The sequence below is a fragment of the Leptinotarsa decemlineata genome, unplaced genomic scaffold (genome assembly GCF_025532065.1).
Source record: "Leptinotarsa decemlineata unplaced genomic scaffold, Ldec_3_MD MMD2_tig00026294_RagTag_RagTag, whole genome shotgun sequence".
Lineage (NCBI taxonomy): Eukaryota > Metazoa > Arthropoda > Insecta > Coleoptera > Chrysomelidae > Leptinotarsa > Leptinotarsa decemlineata.
The window spans coordinates 8,342,206-8,363,394 of record NW_027412674.1 but is presented as its reverse complement, the minus strand read 5'-3'; the positions used below and the strand labels follow the sequence as shown (position 1 = coordinate 8,363,394).

Sequence of the window (21,189 nt, the reverse complement as noted above, 5' to 3'; positions counted from 1 at the left end):
TTCTTACCTGTACAAAAAAGTTCAATAATTAAAATAATCATCACGCTTTATTATGAAATAGTTTCTTTATTTAAGGCACTTGTTTTCGAGAATGTCTTACAAAAATTACTTGAATAATTTCAACAGTCTTACCTACAGTCCCTAAGAATTAAAATACATATATAAAAACTATTTGGTCCCTAAAAAATTGTCATTTGTTCTTTTATCATAAAAAACTGATCACATTTATAAGTAGTATAGGATTATGTGGCTCAGCTATCAAAGTTTCTACTTCTATTTAAAAAATAAAAATTACATGTTACGCCTACATCTAAATAAAAATGAGTCAAATACATTTCATCAACTTTCGTTGTATAGTTACTGAACTGTCTCCAATATATAAAATTATGCTTCTGTTTCTTTAAACTTCTCTATTTCGGGGTAGATAGGACTCATTTCTAATGTACTTGGAGCAGATGGCAGATTACTGTTGCTACCGAAATTCAGTCTCCTCACGAGTTCATCCATAACTTCACCAAACACCAATTGATTAGTATTTTGACCCAACAAATGAAGTAAAAGAAAGTCTCCAACCTGTAATAATAATAGTGAATCAGTTGACTAGTGAATCTTTCAAATTTAAAAATTATTATTAAATGAAATATCTATAGAATTTGGTGACGGAAGAATAAATTCGTTATTCGGTTATAAGGTAATCGCTATTGCAAATCGAACAGAAAAATTAACACCTTTACAAATGTTTCTCCGTCAAAAAAATTTGTTTACATTAAAAGAGTTTACCTGTGTTTTTCTGATAATGGTTTCGACGGCATTTGGTGCTCCAAATCTGAATCTCCTTTTCAAGATCGTCTCCCTGGTGCTTGGTAACATCACCACGGCAGCAGAATAGACAATTGCCAAGCCAGAAAGAATGGCCAGAATGATGAACCAAAACCAGAGGAAAATGTAGATCTTTTCATTGAGAATGTTGAGAGCCAACACGCAGAGGGCATCATGTTTTTGGATAGAACCTGATGGACCGAATTTATGGAAGGTACACTTGGTCACTCTTGGAAAAACTGCCACCATAGGATCGGTACGATTTTCCTGGTTCATGTTGGAGAAAGATACAACATCTGTACCGTATGTCAGGAAAGCACCACCAAGGAATTTATCAGTCATGAATATGTTCACAATCTGAAAGAAAAAAATAGTTGAGTGAATATGAGCAATTTCCAGCGTTCCACCGTATAATTTTATGAATTCATACATGTTGGTGGATTCAAACCTTTTTTTCTTATGATCTGAATATCGCAAATACAAGTTCAAAAAAATCAGTGTCTATTATGAATATCAAAAACAATCGACAAAGTTGACGACACTGAATAAAATTTTCTTTAAAAATACATTTTATGACTAATCAAAAATATATTTTGCGCAGCGTATCAGAACTTGAAGAATGTGATTAGTATACCTTTTTGTGAAGGAGAATACCAAATGAGAAAAATAGCTACTTAGGGATCATCTCATGTGAGAAAGAAGTGCAGTCATAATTAGATGTTGGAGAGGTTTTCATGAAAATGATTGACCATCAGGAAAAATCACAATTTTCTACATTTTTCACTTCGATGATGTATTGAAAATTATTTAACATTTTATATTTCACTTCAGACTTCGTACCTAAAATTTTTCCAGAACTTTTTTTACATTTAAGAATATAGCTTCTGTATCTGTAGAGTAGGGAGGGTGAGTGTAGGTCCACAGTATTTAGGCCACATGTGACCCATCGTACATCCTCCCAAGGGGTTGTCCTCCTAGGTTATTGTCCTTCCTGTCCTTTCCAGGAAGGTGAGCAGGTATCTGGGAGACATCTCCATTATATCGGCAGGTGTAGGCCAAGACTCGCCAAACACACACTCTCTAATTGACCAATAACTCCGGACATTCGCATAGGACATGCCTGACAGTTTTATTTTCTTGTTCGCACATCCTGCATAGAGGTGTGTCCACAAGCCCCATATCGTGGATGTGTTTCCTTAGTTGTCAAATGACCAGAGTTCTTTTCCTGGTTATTTCTTTTGTGACGATTGAGATACCAGCCAGTTCTGTTTGAACCACGCTGGTATTTGATTCCATTACCCACTTAATCCTTAGACTTACTGACCTGGAATCTGGAGTACACTCCACATACTGAGCCTTCTTTGGTTTTTGAGCCGTCTTTATAAATCCGTATTGCATTTGTAGCATCTGACTCTGTGTTCTGCTTAATTTGTATTTTGTAGGGTTTATTAATGAAATGAAAGTGAATAGAAATTGAAAATTATATAAACAGTTGAAAATATAACAGCGAAGAAAAGTTCAAACATTCAGCCTTCTTTTTCAAAAACTCGTCTCTATAATTGAAAACATATAATATTTTATAAAAGTGTAATACTCACAACATTGATGAAATTCAAGGCTTCACATACGAAATATCCGAAAGCGTAAGAATTGTGCAGGTGCATAGTTTCAATCAAGTATTGTACCAAGCGATTCTGTCTGTGCTCCCGTTCAGCTTTCTCTCCTACTCCTATCATAGATCCTCGTATACCATCGGTGATCATCCTTACCTTGCCTTGTTCCCAGTTCTTCCAGATCCAATGTGGAAGATAGAACAAAACTCCCTGCAAAAGATGGTGATTTCGTTATTACATTTTGGCATCTGTCCATCTAAGCAACAGGAGTGCTTCAAAACATTATCATGCAAAGTGCACGTGATCTCCCAGACAAGACTGCTTGTACAGAGTCGCACTAAGGAACGACCAATTTTTTTTTTAATATGGTGCTGGGTATAGGAAAAATTTTAAGGTGGAGTGTAGGGTTTCTTCAGCCGTTTATCGATACTTGACATTTTGAAAATTTTAAACTTCAAAGTACCGTATATGTACACACCTCAGGCGTTAAAACGTAACTGACCACTCCGACAGTGTAACAAAGTACTTACAAACTGGTGGAACGTCACTCCCATAGTATTTAAGAATACTTTATGGATAATTAAAACAATGAATACTATGTAAAATTAACTGATTATGGAAGATGAAAATTGCATACAAACTTTTTCTCTTCCAGAAAAACTAATCGTCAAACAATAATTTTTTTTAATGTTTGTGAGGAGAACAATGATAGGTCCCAATGAATCCTAAAATAGACAAATTGAAAGGAGTATATTTTTAGGAGAGATCAAGGTTTTTGAGGAGGAACGGTTTTAGCTTTCTATTTCTCCATATTTACACAAAAAAATGGAAGATTCCCTCATTTTTTGTATACAGATGGAGAAGTAAAACAGATATTTTGAAACATTCTATTTTTGATTGGGTATTGAATTCGTGGGTTAAAAAATCATCACATCAATAATAGTGATAAAATCTAATATCAACTTACTTGAAAGAAGAGAACAAATGGAACCCATTGATAATAGCTGTGGTATATCTTTTCTTGATTCTCATTTCCGAGACCGGGGTGGGCAACTTCCATGCCTATTTGTTTACCATGTTCATGTGGCAACGTGAAGGTGTAGGTAATCCAACAAAAAGTGTTGATCACGTGGCCGGGGACTCCCCTATCGTTTATACACTGAATTGGGTCACCTAGTAGAAACAACAAAAAACAATTAGTCAAGAATCCTTGAAATTGACTACAGAAATGACGGAATATTTTTCTTGTGTTCCTTTGAAAAATAAGGAAGGTAGGAGGAAAATTGTAAGTTCAACAAACATGTAAATAAATTTTATAAATTTCGAAATTTGGAATCCAAAAAACAGTGTCGTGAAAATGTATAATAATTATTGTGAAATCCAATACGTATATTTTAATCAAACACAAATTTTATTTAGATTTAGGATTAGGTGTAGTCAATGACTTGTCAAAACACAATGTCGTGTATTACTGTCCAATAAAATACATTCACAAAAAAATTTATTGAAATTGAACCCTGCCATAATATTTTTCATTAATTTTTTATGAACATCTCAAAACGAACTTGGGAGCATTTATTTTCAAATAAAATTGACATTTCCTATCTAAATTTAAATAAAACAAAGTGTGTGTGAGTTTTTCATAGACTGATGCCATTATGTGTGGAATATAACATCTTTCAAATGTCTGCCACGGCTTCTCTGGCGCATAAATCAGGCTGAATTTGTGGCTCATTCGCATACAACTGCGACTCGAGAAAACCCCACCATGTTCTCGTGCAGAATATGCAATGTGGCATGAGCTGTGTGGCACAAAACGCCGTCCATTGAAACCACATGTCGTTGGTGTTGTAATCGTCGACCTATAGTGCTCGCCGTTGACACTGATGGCCTGGCCATATATATATATATATGGACGGTCCACATACACCGCCAGCCCAAAATCTACATCAAAAGATAATTTTTTGGGATGCATTGGACGCTCATGGATTTCAGAAATAGATGAAAATTAGGGTCAGTTGCCAGCTGCTTCAGATCCCATTCAGCAAACGCACGTCGTTGACTATGGTTGTTTACCTTCAGTTCCCGGGTCAGTTGAATTTTGTACGGATGCAGACCCAAGTCACGACCCAAGTCTTGTGAGCGACAATAAATCGACCGCCTCGGATTTTCTTGCACGCTGTCACATTCAGCGGCAATGTTTTCGGCAGATCTTGCGTTTCGTCGACGTACGAGTGTTAGTTAGTAAACTCAAATTTATCCACCACATTGCGAATAGTCTTCACGATAGCAAGATTATGGCGACTGTAAAATGAGGGAAGCGTACGTTGCCCCAACAGAACAATCATTTTGCAGAACAACCATTATTTGCACGTGTTGTTGAATGCTATATCTTCGTCCATGGTGATTTGGGAACAGACTGAATAAATCGCAATTTATTTAACAGATGTAGCTTTAACAAGATTGTCAACAATTATTCATTGAATTGTGAATTGCATTGAAAGTTGTTTGAATTGATCAGAATATTCTCACATGAAACAGATATTTACAGATGTTGTTTGTAACATAATTTTTGTATGCTAGGTTAGTTCAGTAACAAAAAACACATTTTGTGGAAGTCATGAACATTGTCTTTTGTCAAATCTACTGATCATTTCTAACAGATATAAAGTACTACCTGAAACCTTTGATTTAAATTGAAAATTAATTGATAAAATAATTTAATAGCACACTGCTATTATGAACACGTTTAAGATTCTATTAGGCAAAATCGGTCAAGCACCCATGAACACTACCTTGAAGAAAATTGGTTGTATCCAATAGAATGATACGGTTTGATTATTTGGATGTGGATTTTTTTTCTAGTATTCCAAATTAGAACAAGTTTTAAATTGAAGAATGTGATGAAATTACTGTTTATAAAGTGCACCTCATGAACAACCTTTAAAAAAATCAACACGAGAATTTTGACAGATAAGGGAAGTCAATGATACTATTCATCAGCGTAGATTTCAATTTTGGCTAAATTACGATTATCGGCTCAAATATTCCAATGTAGCTTTTAATCTTAATTAGCAAAAGTTCATTAAAAAATGTTATCATTGGAGTTTCGATATTTACAATATAAATAAATAATCTTGAAACTTTTGCTCTCTTTTACATCCAATACCATTGTTGTCGATAAACGTTAAATATGTCAAAAAACTAACCAAATTAGTATCATCAGCAGATGACTATTTCATCAGTTCGGACTTCCATTGTGTAATATAATATGAATTGATTTGAAATCCCTGAAAGAATGTAAAAAAAATTGAAAAAATTAGCTGAAAAATAACAATTATATTGAGCAAAAAACCTAAAATTATTAACAAAAATTGGAAATTCAAAAATTGAAAGATTCTAAGGCAAGTTACTTCAACGATGTTTCGATTATTAGTATTCACAATCGCCTTCGGTTGATGACTGCTTGTATTTTATTTCATTGTAATTTCTTTTTTTTTTGCTCAATATAATTGTTATTTTTCAGCTAATCTTTTTATTTGTTTTTAGATTCTTTCACGGATTTCAAATCAATTTATATCATATTAGTCAATAGAAATTCGAACTGATGAAATGCCCCACGAAACATTGTCAACGACCTTCAAACAAGCAGATGACTAGTTATTTTTTTATGTCGAAAGACAGTATTTTTGTTCCGGTGTGGATAAAATGTTTTCATTTACGCTAGAGGTTCCAAATATACTATCAAATACTTTAAAATGTTGCAATCATAACTGTAGTGAAATGGTATACATTCGAAGTGAAATGAGCTTTTGAACTCTTGATTGGAACTATTCAGATAACATAAAACACCCAAAACTATAATATATCTTGAAGAAAAAAATCAATAGCGACAGCTATTTAAAGTGATTATTAGTCTAATAAACGACGCGGCGTCAGAAGGAGCAAAAAAATTAATATTTTATAGTTTGCCAAGGGGAATCCACTCAAGGCTAATAAACGATATAGGCAATTGGCAGTTGTGAACAAAACATGATTATATGGTATTGATTTCAATGGTCGATGTGGCTCCAATTACTACATGGTGAAACTACAAGTCGAACCTATTCAGATTCAAATCTAAACTGAAATTTTTCTGCTCCTGAATGCATTCTGTGATATAAAGGATTTCATGATGTGGTGTCAGGATCCTGTTGACGATTTTAATTCTATTGGATAGTTTTATACAAGTATTTTTATATTTTACAGACATTAATAATTTTTATATTTTATTTTAGCAATAAGCAAAATGTAACTATAGTATTTTGACTTGTCAATCCAATGTTGAATTGGTGTCTGATCAATAAACTTCCACATATCTATCTATCTATATGAATCAACCCCTATACCATAGTCATCGAATCATGTTCTGAACTCTATAAATGACCTATTCCGCAGTCTCAATCTTTCTTTCAATTAGTTTTAATAGTCCAATTCAAGTATTTCCTAGTAGAAGATGGTTGAGGCTTTCGCGGTCGAGGTTTTCAGTGTCACTAATTTTAATTGAATCTGAAGGCCGTCGATTTTTGAAATTTCTTCCTGACGTTTCGCTGGCGTGAGTGGCTAACTTCTTCAGAGGTTCATACATCTTGAGTTCATCTCCGAGATTTCTCGCGCCAGCGAAACGTCAGGAAAAAATCCAAAAAGGCATTCAAACTTGAATGAAAATAGTGATACTTTTTCCTGGTAGTACAAACATGTCTCACCTATCAAGTTATTGGCGGTAACGATGATGCAGCACAGAAAAAGAATGGCAGAAGTTATTCTGTAGTGGGCCCTGAACACCATGTTGTCTATTAGGGCTTTGTCTACAAGGTAGCGGACTTTCACGAAGCCCGCTACGGCTGACACCATTCCGAAAACGCTCATCTTGGATTATTTCTGAAAATAAAAATTGAAGTATATTCAATCACACTATATAATGGATATATTATTTCGTTTTATCTCATATAGTAAGCACTTTCCTAAAATAGTAATAACGTCATCAGATTCCCGTCTAGTTAGTTGTATTATCGCGCTTTTGCGGCAATTCTGATATGCATGCAATAAATGTGTAAAAACCGTTTCATATCAGGCTCAGGTGGTGATATTGTCATAATCAGATATTTTCCTAGTAATAATGAGTAATTGTATCTCTGATTCTGGTTACAGAAGTAATTGCCCGGCAGTCTTAGACTGGTATCTTCTTTTTCTGAGCAAGTAGAAGAGCTTTTTGACACCTCTGATGAATTTTATTATTAAAAACGTGATGCCATTTTTACTTGAGCAAGTTACTCCTAAGACTAACATCCCAATTTGCAATTCATTTGCATTTCTGACATTTCTAGCATATTTCAGACTGACGTACAATGTATAGTTCAATTAAAAGATATAGTGCCCCCTTCCCTACCTTCCAGCAGTTCCCCTTTAATAACAACACAACGCGGTACTCATCGCTACATTCTGTTGGTCAGCGTAACATGACTTCAAATTTAATTTTATGACTCTTCAGCCAATCATAAAACTCGGTTAGTAAAAATTATCCAATACGAACCGCCAATTCTTCAGTCCACGTGGACTAATTCGTTGCGGCATAATTCCTTTGTATTGGTTTATTTGGCCTTTGACTTCGCCGACACCTTTAAGATTACTATATCGGTTACTTCGACTATACAATATACAGTGCGGAAGTAAACGCCCCCCATCCCGACTTTTGAACGGAACAAGTTATCAAGGACGAACAAAATTAACGTAAAGAGGCTTCATTTTTACTACTTTTTGATGAGAGAGACATAAGTGCTACATCGCTAATCGCTGATAGGGCGGTCTCACCTTTTCTTCCAAATGGAAAGAGGAGTGTTTTGATGTATCGTTCAATAGATAATTTTATTCTCGAAACAAGACTGTTTTACTTTCGGAAATCAGTTCAGCCGTTCAAAAGTATTCAGCAGTTATAAATTCGTTTTGTGTATCTGCAAACAAACTAAAAAGATGGTAAGTTTCAAAAAAATTCAAGGAAATGCATTCATAATATCTCAAATATATTTTAAGGCTTCTTAACGAAGCCGATTTGTTTATATGGTGATTGGTCTTTCAGGTCAGATGGTAAGAGTACGGCTTTGCCGAACTCTAAAAACCTGATTCGGTCCCCAGCGAGGCAGGCACAAAGTATATGCTCTGCTGTTTCATCGTTAATGAGGTAGTCGGATGGTCAAGGTGCAAGATTCCCACCTTGATACCCGCGACAACCTTACCGTATGAGGGTTTTTTGCACGTCAGCTACACCTGACGATGCCTTAGATTCAACCGTGCAGGGCTTTTTCGCCTCTGGTTTGGGTGAATCGTCACTTGAGCGCAAACGTTTGCTAACCTGCTCATGGGGGGTTTGTTCCTCCACCTGAGACAAATTCTGCGAACGCCGCTCAAGAATTTGGTGCAAGGCGATTTCATAAGGTACCCCGCTCTTGAGGAGACGACTCAGTCGTTTCCTGGCTGCACCACCAAACCTTTTTTTAGGTTCAGTTATTGAATCAGGAGTTGGAGAGTTGAGAAGCTCTCGCTCCTGATCTAAACTTACAGGGAGGTCAGTTGGGGTCGTAAACTCGACATCCATCTCCTCTGTAGATTCAGCGTCAGAAAGAATTTTTAGGTTTACTCTGTCCATAAAAGTCCCACGAGTAGCTAGGGAAAGAAGGTCAATCACGGCAGAGCCCCGCATTACCGTGACAAGGCGATGCTACGACGAGAGGGCGCCCGGTATCTCCAAGGTTCCGTAGAGACAGCTGATAGGCTCATTCACCCTCTCGGCACGGATACACAAACCTTAGGATCGAGCAATCGTTGAGATGCCATTCAGTTAGAGAAAAACAGAACCACAAGCGATTCTGTCATTCCCGTATCCAGCGGGGCTACGTGGAAGCAGACATCCGATGGCCGGTTTGCTCAACCGCCACATCCCAAGCCAATGCACTGGCAAAAATCATCATGCACAGTGATTCAGGCAGTGAAAGTGAACAAGGACAGCCAACCCGCCCCTTTCTAAGGGACCACATTTGCCTATCAACCGGTTTGGATGATTTTTAGAGAGACACTTTCAAAGCAACTGATAAACTCATTTGAGTTTGTCAAACTTTCTAACCGTTATATGAACAGGCGTGGTCCTTCAAAATGGTCCACTAGATCACCTGATATGGCGCCTATAGATATTTTTGAGGGAATATATAACATCAGAAGTATTCAATATACAACCACAGTTCATTTTAGAACTCGTCGAAAGAAAAAAGAATGTTTGCAATTTAATTACCCAAAAAATAAATTTGTGAACAGGCTTCATCATTAACGAAGTGAATGGTGAACATTTTGCACATGAGTTATGAATGAATTTTCTCTTGCAATTGTTATATTTATCGTTTGTTTGGAGGTGCTTCAAACGAATGTATAACTACCAATTACTTCGGATCGGTTAAACCAATTTCCGAAAGTAAAACATTGTTAGATCGAGAAATTAAAAATCTATTGAACGAGGTATCACAAGACCCCCTTTTCCATTGAAAAAACAGTTGGAGCGCACTCTCGGCGATGAGTGATGCCACACTAATGTCTTTTAACACGCTTTATATTAGCTTCACCTGTATGTATCTATGTATGTTTGTTTGTTTATAACTCTCAAGCCTGGGATCTATATTGACAGAATTATCGCAATTATTGCTTGATCTATTCGCGGGCAGATGGCGCTGTACTTAACCTCCTTGATATTTCTTGATCTGTTCGCGGGCAGATGGTGCTGTACGTAACCTATTTGGTAGGTTGTTCAAAAGAAAATCAAAATAATGAATATAGTTTAAAAAACTAAAAAAACACGCTTTTAAAGAACATCGAACTAAAAAGTTATTTTTTTTTAAATAAGCTAGTATTATTGTGAAAAAAGCGTGGGCGATTTGTGCCATATTTTTTGTATATCAAGCGTCCTTCGCTTTTTTCACAACAGTACTAGTTTTTTCGTTCGTTATTGTTTTGAGCTTATTTAAAAATAAATTCTTTAGTCTCAGCTCTTTGATGATATTAAAACTTTTTCAGAGTGAATAGGCAACGAAAACTAATGAATAGGGATAATTTCATTGGAATTTTCTCATTTATTTTCTTGAAATTAGTGGCATGTTACTAGATTACCACTTTCTTTCTAAGGCTTCCGTGTTGGACTGTTACAGAATATACGAAGTCAATTCGAATGGCATAAAAACTAAATAGTTACCGAACTTCGACAGTTCTTTGTATGGCATGGGTGGCGTGATTTAATTTACGAGGTATAATCGTTATTTTTATGTGGGAGGTTTTGTATGGTATCAACTGGTAAATTTAACAGACCCGGTACCAAGCAGAGTGATTTAGAAAACTGTTGCGAAACTTCCGTGTAATTACCACTGCCCTTGTGCTATTACTGCCGATTTTGTCAAAAATCTAAACATGACATTTTATGAATGAACTCCGAAAATTAATATGATACGGGCCAGTAAATACCTAACATGTTCCATTTTTTTAGATGTTGGGTGGATTTTCTGGTCAATTGTTTACCAAAAATACCAATTCATTTCGTGATGTGTCGAGACTAGGGACTCATTATCATTAAATGTTCATCTGTGGTCCTCAGTTTTCTATCAAAGTCATTAATACATATTTCAAAGTACATTAACAGGACCTGGGTAGATTCGAAAAATTATTGATGTACCTATTTTTTTGTCATATATAAAACGTCCATTATGAAATCTAAACTTGAGGAGCAGTATATTTGCGAATAGCGTAAATATAAATTACAGATTGATAATGAATGGAAATACCGTGATGTTTCAGATACTTTACACCAGACCACAAACAAAGATATAAAGGTGACACATGTAAGAGTTAAAATTAATTTTCCTCTGTATTATCAACGTGACTAATTTTTCGAATCTAACTTTTTCATATTCTTAGAAAAGCAATCTGCTTCACGTAGACGGGAAATTCACCCAATGGGGGGTATCGCCTAACGTCAAAACCTCTCTAATTACATGGTCGGTCGGTCAAACCTAATCACAATATACAAGTTTCATATTCCTACAAAATTATTTTTTGTTTTTGGCTTGGTACTCATTTCCTCGTGAAAATTAGCACTTCAATAATATTCTACCGTTTCGGATTGATTACTCTTAAACAATACTCATCCAGTATTATGGCAATATTCAATATATTGAAGATGAATGCAATTAATACAATACTGTTACTAAATAGATCTATTATAATTTGCAAAAAGGGTGTTGAAACTCCAGGCTGACGAACATCATTACAAAAACCCCTTGTGCGATTATCATGTTATATATCATATTATATATTATTATCAGCTATTATCATATCATTAAAACATTAAATGAAATGTAATTTTTGGTGTCAAGATTCGTTTCATTTCACGGCAGTTCACCTGAGGAATCAACCGTATAGTGAAACGCGTCTCAAATTAAATTAGAGTGAAAATTATATAATTATAATCATGGGTAGAGGCATTAATTTTCATTATTTTATTTGTAATTTTTGGGCTAACTCTGACGGGATTTATTCCTCAATATGATATAATATTATCCACCAATCTATTGATGTGAACCGACAAACGTCCCGTACATTTGAAATTTTAGATTTTTATGTAAACTGAGCAGATTTAACTACACTATTTTGGTTAGAGCAACCAATCAGAGAGTGTACCGCACGGGCAAAAAACGAGTTCGTAAGAATAAAATATTTAATTTTTGTAATTTAAAATGCATATGAAGCGATTGTAAGTAGTGTAAACAGTTGAACATATATTTGAAGAATGCACGTTAGAAATTAAATTTTCTAATTTGAAAAATAGATTTTGTATATTTTGTGCTGGTTACCCTTTAAGGTTCAGGTTGTAGAATGGGTTAAATGTAATGTTCAGTGTAAAACTGGAAGAGGGTAACATGACACATTTTCGAACATTTGCGACGTATGAAAAGTTCAACTCAAATTTATCTATCGACAATTGTCAGCGATTTTTTTCTAATGATGCATACTTAATCATTTCAAAATAATATTTATTTGAAAGGAAAAAACCTTGAGTTTGACGGAGCTGGTATAAGTCAAAAGAGCAAGAATTGCAATTGAATAAAATTCCAAGTTTCACCTGAATTAATTCACTTCAAAGTTCTAATAATGAATAAATGAATTTATCAAATAAAATGTCAACACCAATCGTTTCCAGTTTGAATTTTCCTCGAAATGCGACCTACAGTGTGACCTATTTTTAATGGAAACACCCCCCTAAAATTTGAAGTTGTAAACCGATTTTGATAATTTTTTTTTGAAATGTCAAGTACTAAAAGGTCTACCTTGGGACAAAATTTGAAATGTTTATTGAAGTTTCAGGGCATACTACGATATTTTTTCTTAGTCGAAAATCGGGATTTTTTATCAGCGATTATTTTATTGAAAAAATCACTACGCTTCTGGATTCAGAGTGCCTCTAAACAGGTGTGACCAAAATTTCATGAAAAAATATTCATTATTAACAAAGTTATGACAACTCAAAAATTCCAAAGCTCACACAGCTAACAGTTACAAAAAACACCCTATATCAACAAATATAGCCATGAGAATATTTTTTTTATGATTTCAACAATAAAGTGCCGCCAGATAAAAAAAATACAAATAGCGTAAATATTTTTAATGAAAATAACGGAATTACATTCAAGTTTTCACGCAAATTAACTAAAACTAAGACCTAATATTTCAATTTAAATCTTACTGCCATGGAAATGATATAACAGTTTGACACTTGTGAAAAATTTAAGTGTACTATTGTCAACAATATTCACCTTACAGTTCTTCGAATTATTTTGTGTGATGGCTGCAAGATTGAGCGTAAGAGAAAATTGAAATTGTACGCCTTTCGGAAGATGACGTTAGAAGTGCTAGAGAGGTTTTTAGAGTATTTAATGAGAGACATCCAGATCGTCCTCGTATTAGCTGCGGTACGGTAAATAAAATAAATAAAATATTCAATGAAACTGGTGCAGTATCAAAAATGATGTTAAAAAGTAATCCTGTACAAAGACGAAACAGGAATGATCAAATAATTTTAGATTATTTCGGAAGTAATCCTAATGCCAGTATAAGGAATGCCACTTAAGATTTGAATATTCCACGAGAAACTATTCGGAGATGTCTCAAGGCGAAGAATATTAAACCTTTCAAGCCAAAATGTTTACACACACTTCAAAAAGGCGATGAAGCAAGACGCCTGGAATATTGTTTATGGGCCCAAGGGGAATATTTAAACAATAGAAATTTCCTAAAAAAATATTTTATATACCGACGAAACCACTTTCACTATAAATGGGGTAATGTCATCACAGAATTGTCGCTATTGGGCAGCGGATAATCCTAACTGGGTAATAAACTGTAAAAGCCAGTATTCCCAAAAAATCAACGTCTGGTGTGGGATATTGAACGAACGAATTATTGGTCCTTTCTTTTTTGAGGAAAACATTAATGCGCAGAGGTTTCTAGAATTTTTAAACACAGAGTTTTGGGATGCTATTCACGAGCTGCCAATCAATGAACGATCAAATTTAATTGTCCAGTTAGATGGGTGTTCAGTTCATTATGCCAGAGCTGTGAGGCAATGGCTTAACGAACATTTTCCAAACCGATGGATAGGCCGTGGTAGTCCGTTTATACAGTGGCCACCCAGATCTCCAGACCTCACAGTTTTGGACTTTTTTCTCTGGGGACTTCTCACACAAAAGGTTTACGCTATTTGTTTTCTTTTTCATCTGGCGGCACTTTATTGTTGAAATCATGAAAAAAATGATATATTGTGACTGTTAGCTGTGTGAGTTTTCGAATTTTTGAGTTGTCATAACTTTGTTAATAATGAATATTTTTTCATGAAATTTTGGTCACACCTATTTAGAGGCACTCTGAATCCAGTGGCGTAGTGATTTTTTCAATAAAGAAATCGCTAATAAAAAATCCCGATTTTCGACTAAGAAAAAATATCGTAGTATGCCCTGAAACTTTAATAAACATTTCAAATTTTGTCCCAGGTAGACCTTTTAGTACTTGACATTTGAAAAAAAATTATTAAAATCGATTAACAACTTCAAATTTTAGGGGGGTGGTGCCATTAAAAATGGGTCACACTGTATATACATCTATCTTAATTTGCTATTCGGTATTGAAAACTAAAACATTCCACCTTATTTATCTTTCACAAAATTCCGAGTTTCTTTCAGATTCAAATATCAAACAGTTAATCATAATTAATGGAATGATTATGAGCCCAACCATATTTATAGTTCTTCTTAACTAGATAACTACTAAAAAAGCGCTTCCAGCAAGCACTTGTTGCTGTTATTATACAATTAGGAACGTAAATTAGTTTCGGGTTGATACTCACCATTGTTCTAAGGGACTATATAAATGCATGTTACTCTTTGGATAAATTCGACAAAATTCATGATGACGTAAAAACAGACGTGAAAAATTTTAGGTTGGCGTCAAGAGAATAAATTAACTCTGAATTTATAAAAATATTCGTATATGAATATTTGTAAAAGATTATTGAACAGTTGTACCAATCCTATAATTATTGATAACAATTCAATAAGTTATACTAATTTTATTAAAATTCCTAGGATTACCTATATATTGATGAAATTGAATTTATTCGAAAAAAGTAGCACCCTTCATTGGCATTCTAATCAAAATCAGACAAAATAAAACTATTACTAAAATGCATATATGAATTATCATACTCAAAACCAACAGTGAATTTGTATAAACCAAAAAATTCATTATGAAGAAAAGAGAATTGAAATTTTCTATGTTTTTTACCACATTTATAAAAGTGGTAAAAAACATAGACAGTTTCGATTCTCTTTTCTTCAATATGATTTCCTACCACGTAGTAACGGCTACATCGATCAATTTATTAGAATAGAATAGACATATACTTTATTGTCCAAGAAAATACAATCTTATTGACGAAGCTTGTTAAAAAATCTGGTATATATAGCACTTCAAAGAATAAAAGAAAAGAAACAATTCAAAAACGCAAATACACAGAAACACAATTTGAGCAAAACTAAATTCACATATCTAATAGATAAAATATAACAATTGAAAATAAAATTTAACAAATTGTAGACAAGTTAGTTTGTATAGTCCCTTTCAAAAGATGTAAATAACAAATATATACAATTTGAACATAAGTTCACGTGCCATGGCAATAAAATAATAAATATCCCAGTATAAAATATAATTTTAAGTATAGGTGTCAATAGAAACAACAAAAAAACACCTGTATTAGATCACAGCAAAGTTCCATTGTAATATTCATCAAGATTGTAGTACGCTTTACTTGCAAGGGCATCTTTAACAAGATTTCTGAACTTTTTATAGCTTTTTTCCTTCCTAATTTCGTAAGGTATGTGATTATACAGCTTTTTACTTTCATAAATTGAAGAATACTTTGTCTGGCTTGTTTTTGGAACAGGAAGATGTATTTTATTTTCAGTTACTTGCCGGGTTATGTAATTTGTAGGTTCCGGAGTTCCAACCATATTATGTTTTTTGTAAATCAGGCAAACAGTTTCAAGTATGAAAATACAAGTAACAGTGAGAATTTTGAGAATATTAAAAAAATTATTAGGTTTCAACACACTATATGAAGTATATTCAAAATATAGAGTTATATGATTTTCATATAGCCAGAATCATCCAATATTTTTATATTAAATATGGATAATTTCAATTTTGACTGTTTGCCTTATTGATCATCCTACTCGATTTTTTCATTTAATTAAGTATATATAAATGTTTTCAAAAAATGATTTCAGTTTTCAATACTTATTAACATAAGGGACTAAATGTTCACTGCTCATACTAATTATACCTACTTGTGTTTTCTTGTTCAATATTTCATTATTTTGTTAAATTAATATATTTAGTTAAGTAATCCCTATTTATAAACATTCAATGTTTCTTGGTATAATAAACTGGTATAAAAAACTGCCAAATAACTTTATACCACACTAGATTTGCAAGCCAGTTCTTTGGAGCAGTTGGTTCGGTGTTCAAATCACACTGAAGTTTTTTCCTAACCTCTCACTATAACAATCACACAAACGAATCTCATTTTAAAATATTTCGGATATGAGTCATAGAAAAAGTATAGCATTCTTCTTTCGAGAAATGGTCATTACTCGCTCGAAGGATTTACGACGCTTGCCTTCGGATCGGGTCGACAAACTTACACTCAGAGCAAGACTCGGAGTACAACATTTAAATAAAATAAGGCCAGAAAAACAATTTCAAATTCAGAGTTGGTACTGCTTGCAGGAGCGGCCCCACTTGACAGATTGAGATCTAGAAGTGTAGTTATATTTTTTCCTTTTCTATTTATTGATTTCCATTAGCGATATCTTTTCATTTACTTATATTTTGTATCTACCCGAATCTGTCGAAAAAAATTAAATTCTACTTCATAAGTAAAGATGATAAACGATACCTCGTTAAATTATCTTCTAAACTCGTTTTTATTGCTTAGAGCCTTCATAATGCACACTTTTCTCCACCCAGGTAAACTTTTCAAATCATAAAATCCTTTATCTTTCTCTTTTAGTGTTCTGAATCATCAAAGCTTTGTTTAATTTCATAGCGTTTCAATCTTTTGTCTAGAATTATCTATCATAATAGTATTATTAATATAAAAAGCCGGTTCTCTCAATGGTGTCTGTACTACATTTGATTTAACATAATTGATTTGAAAGTATGTTGTAGAAATCAACGTGTACAGCTACAGAGAATTGCACAAATCATTACTTTTCTGCGACTGATTTGCCAACCACCCGCTTCTCTTGCTTTTTATTTCATTTTACCTATTCACACTCAATTTCTCATATGTTTAAGAATTAATTGAAACATGTTAAACATATGGTAATCTACAGTAAATGACTCGATAATGTACTATTAGTTAAAAACTAATTTGTTCAAACAAATGCGAAATTGACACTAATTACCTCTGATTTATTCTTTATTGTCGTAAAAAGTAGTTGAGATAAAAATCCTGCGAAAGTATCGACGATCACACTTATCACTAGTATCACAAGCGATTAAAATTGAACACTTAATTAGGCCAGAGTTCACTATTTTCCTTGCATTTTTGAGATCAACACTTCGAAACGGCAAGTTTACAACACCAACTAAAGTTTATTCTCTTCGTCAACCATAAAGGACAAAGGAAGGGGAAACGTTATCTCTGTTTATGTCGTGTACTTCTCCAACTATCCTTTTCTGTCGAGTTATTTGCCTCTACTCGTCGAAATAACGACAGCCGGACTGCGTCTGTGAAACTCAATTATTGACTTAATGCAGTCTTCTCTTTGGTTGAATTTCGTTTCTTGTATCAGTCTCTCGGAGTAGTATTCTTGCCTCGTGGTCGTTCACTGTGGTTGTTGAAATGAAGAATGCATTCTTGGACTTTTGGCTCTTTCTGTTATTCATGCTAATCTGAATATCCTTTTCCGATCATTCATTTTTCTTGGTATATATGGAAATATTTCCCAAAAGACTATTATATGTATGCCCCTTCCACTATGCGTTTCGAATTATGATGCTGAACTTGTTTCTAAATAACATTTTTATGAGCATTATGGTGGATAAGTCGAGTATGCTGCATACAGCTGAAATGCTAAAATGATGCTCCTTCTGACTGTCACCAGCCACGATATGTTTTCAAATCCAAAACCAGTTAGGACTCTTTTTGAGTTCATATGTGAAGTTCGTATTCATTGACTGAATGGAAAATATTTGGATATGAATCGAGAATCACAGAAAAGATGTACATTTTATAATGTAATTATTTGTCAGACATTTTTTTCTGTTCTATTACGGACAAACAAATTGTTTTGACCCTGTATATATGATCTCCTATATGTCTTTACTACAAAGCTCAATAATTTTTGACACTCGAAATATTTCGAGAACTTTACTTGAAGTGTTGTCAAACACTCTGTATATAATTTTTCTTGTATGTCTTCATTTTTGCGAAACACAAGAATTTTCTCGTCAAGAAATTATTTTTTTCTCGCTTATTACGGCCAAACAAATTGATTAGACCCTGTATATATATATATATATATATATATATATATATATATATATATATATATATATATATATATATATATACATCGGAAAAGTCTAGGGATATTTTTAAAAATGGCAATAATTTTTTTTAGATCGCTTTAGGGAAAAAAAGTTGACGGGTGATTATTAAACGAATGTAACTTACAACAAAATTTATTAAATGGTCAAAAATACTGAGTGCGCATATAAGCAAAACTAAAAAAAAATATGGCTCTTCTTTGGCACCCCGAAAAAAAATCATAATACAAAAAAAATTGAATCAGTACAAAGTATGGCCTCCACGCTGGTTTATTACGGCCCTACATCTATCGTGCATCGACAAAATGAGATTGTCAATGTCTTGTTGAGGTACATTTGCCCATTCAGCGATTAAAAGCTCTCTCAATTGAAACGTTGTGTGAATGTTCCCAATATGCGGAGTAATTCTTCGTTGAAGCATGTCCCACACATGCTCGATGGGATTCAGGTCCGGTGATTGTGCTGGCCATGGCAATACATCAACTCCTTCGTTGGTGAGCCAGTCAGTCACTAGACGCGCGACATGTGGACGAGCATTATCGTGCATTAGGTGGAAGTTTTCACCAACAGCACCAGCAAACAGACGGACGATAGGTAGAAGAATGGTGTCGAGGTACTGTCGAGCTGTGAGGGAGCGATTTGGAAAAACGCGATCGGTTCTGCCGCCGATCATGATTCCGCCCCATAGCATTACTGTACCACCTCTGTATGTGTGGACTTCCTGGACGTGTCTCAAACGTTCATTATTTCCAGGTCGTCTCCACAGTCTTACTCGACGAGAATCTGGATGAAATCCAAATCTGGATTCGTCTGTAAACAAAACTGTGGCCCAATCATTTACATCCCAGTTTTGATGTTCTTGACACCACTCTAATCTTCTACCGCGATTGCCTCTCGACAAAGGTGGACATCTAAGTGGCCTTCTGTTGTGGAGATCTGCTTCATGCAGTCGATTTCTGACAGTATCACGACCAATAGTTACCTGGTGCGTCTGCTGCAACACGTTAACCAACTCAGGTGCTGTGATTGTCGGTTGTCTTCTTGCGGTTAAGACCAAAAATCGGTATTGAACTGCAGTTGTAGCACGTCCTCGCCCTGGATGTTGTTCGGCTGGACTGCCAGTTTCACGGAAACGCCGCCACAATCGACTGATAACACTTTGGGAGACCCCCAAACGAAGAGCTACATCACTTTGTCGCATGCCACCTTGAAGAAGCCCTACAGCTCTATTCATCTCAGCCAATGGTAAGTGATGGCGTTCCATGTTGAAGCACAATATTTCCAGTTTAATTGCTGAACAAGAACTGCATAGAATGAACAAACTCGACACTTTCAGATTATTCATTTTAGCCGAAAACCTACAGTTTGTAAAAAACTTGATAAAAGATTAGTTACCGTTTTTGCAGGCTTTGTTCAACCCATAGAAATCTACAGGGTGGTCGAGTGTACCAATTTAATCGAAATTAAACGACCTCATGCATTTATTTTTATGATATTTAGTATGTTATAAAAATATCCCTAGACTTTTCCGATGTGTGTGTATTACTATTAATGTAAGTTACAAAAAGGATTTGAAGCTTTATAACTCCTATTTAATTATATGCGAGCGCTTTCGACAGCTGGTCGTGCTGTCATCATCTTGTTAGAATCTGGTCGTGAAATTGTGTGTTAGGAAGTGTTAGGAATCACACGTTAAAAGGTAAGACCTCGTTAGTCCTTAGCTCGCACAACTTTGTCAACTTCTGAGGGCTGTCGTTCGTATGGGGGCGACAGCTGATTACCGGAAAGACAGATTTTGAACAGATTAAACAGATGAAGAAATCACGTTCGAGAAAATTTACCATATTCGTGCCGTCTAAAAAGGTTTCTTGGAACTTGCGTCCCATCTAAAATAAAATTGATTACTTATTCTTATGAAAATAATTTCATATGTATTCGGTTTCAGAGGACGGTGTGCATTAAAATCACAATAAAAAAACAATACTTTCTCTTTTAAATAGCCACTGCTCAACAATTGAAATGGATATTTTTAAAAGTTCTAAAATTTACTTATAAAAATAATTTTGTGAACAGTTTATATACTGTTTATAGTCAATATTTCGTGCTTGTTTGTTTTTTTCTCAGTACTCTCTACAGAAAAAAATGTAAGAATATGGTAAGACAATCTGTAGATAATAATGTTCACTTCAACTGTGGAGCTGTGTATTTGTGACAGTATCAAATCAACCAAAGGATTCGTCAAGAAATGTAAAAAAGCTTTATTACGTGAGTGAAATATCAATAAATGAATTGAAAAGGCGATATTCGCGATAATGCGTGTCGAATTGCATTGGTGGGCTCATTGCGAACAGTTGTGTAACAATTTAACTGAATCTTCGGAACTCGTGATATCACCTTATCCGAGAAGTCTGCAGAATTGAAGTGTGGTACAGACGGTTCAGAATCTTTAACAAGAGTGTACATATAGTATCAGACCGGTTTCCAGGTACAGGTGTAGCAATAAATTTACTCAATGTATCTG

General features: G+C 34.4%; 2 protein-coding genes across 3 annotated transcripts in view; one reads left to right on the top strand and one right to left on the bottom strand.

Moving 5' to 3' along the window:
• Positions 1-21,189, top strand: part of spg (dedicator of cytokinesis spg) — a 143,590-nt gene that overhangs the window by 42,190 nt on the left and 80,211 nt on the right. The window lies entirely within an intron of this gene.
• Positions 47-17,720, bottom strand: Inx3 (Innexin 3). Its single transcript, XM_023168419.2, has 6 exons — positions 17,522-17,720; positions 7,178-7,352; positions 3,400-3,605; positions 2,418-2,642; positions 781-1,176; positions 47-573 (listed from the first exon to the last, which is right to left on the bottom strand). Exons 2-6 carry the CDS (start codon positions 7,338-7,340, stop codon positions 385-387), a joined length of 1,179 nt encoding a protein of 392 aa, XP_023024187.2. The 5' UTR covers positions 7,341-7,352; positions 17,522-17,720; the 3' UTR covers positions 47-384.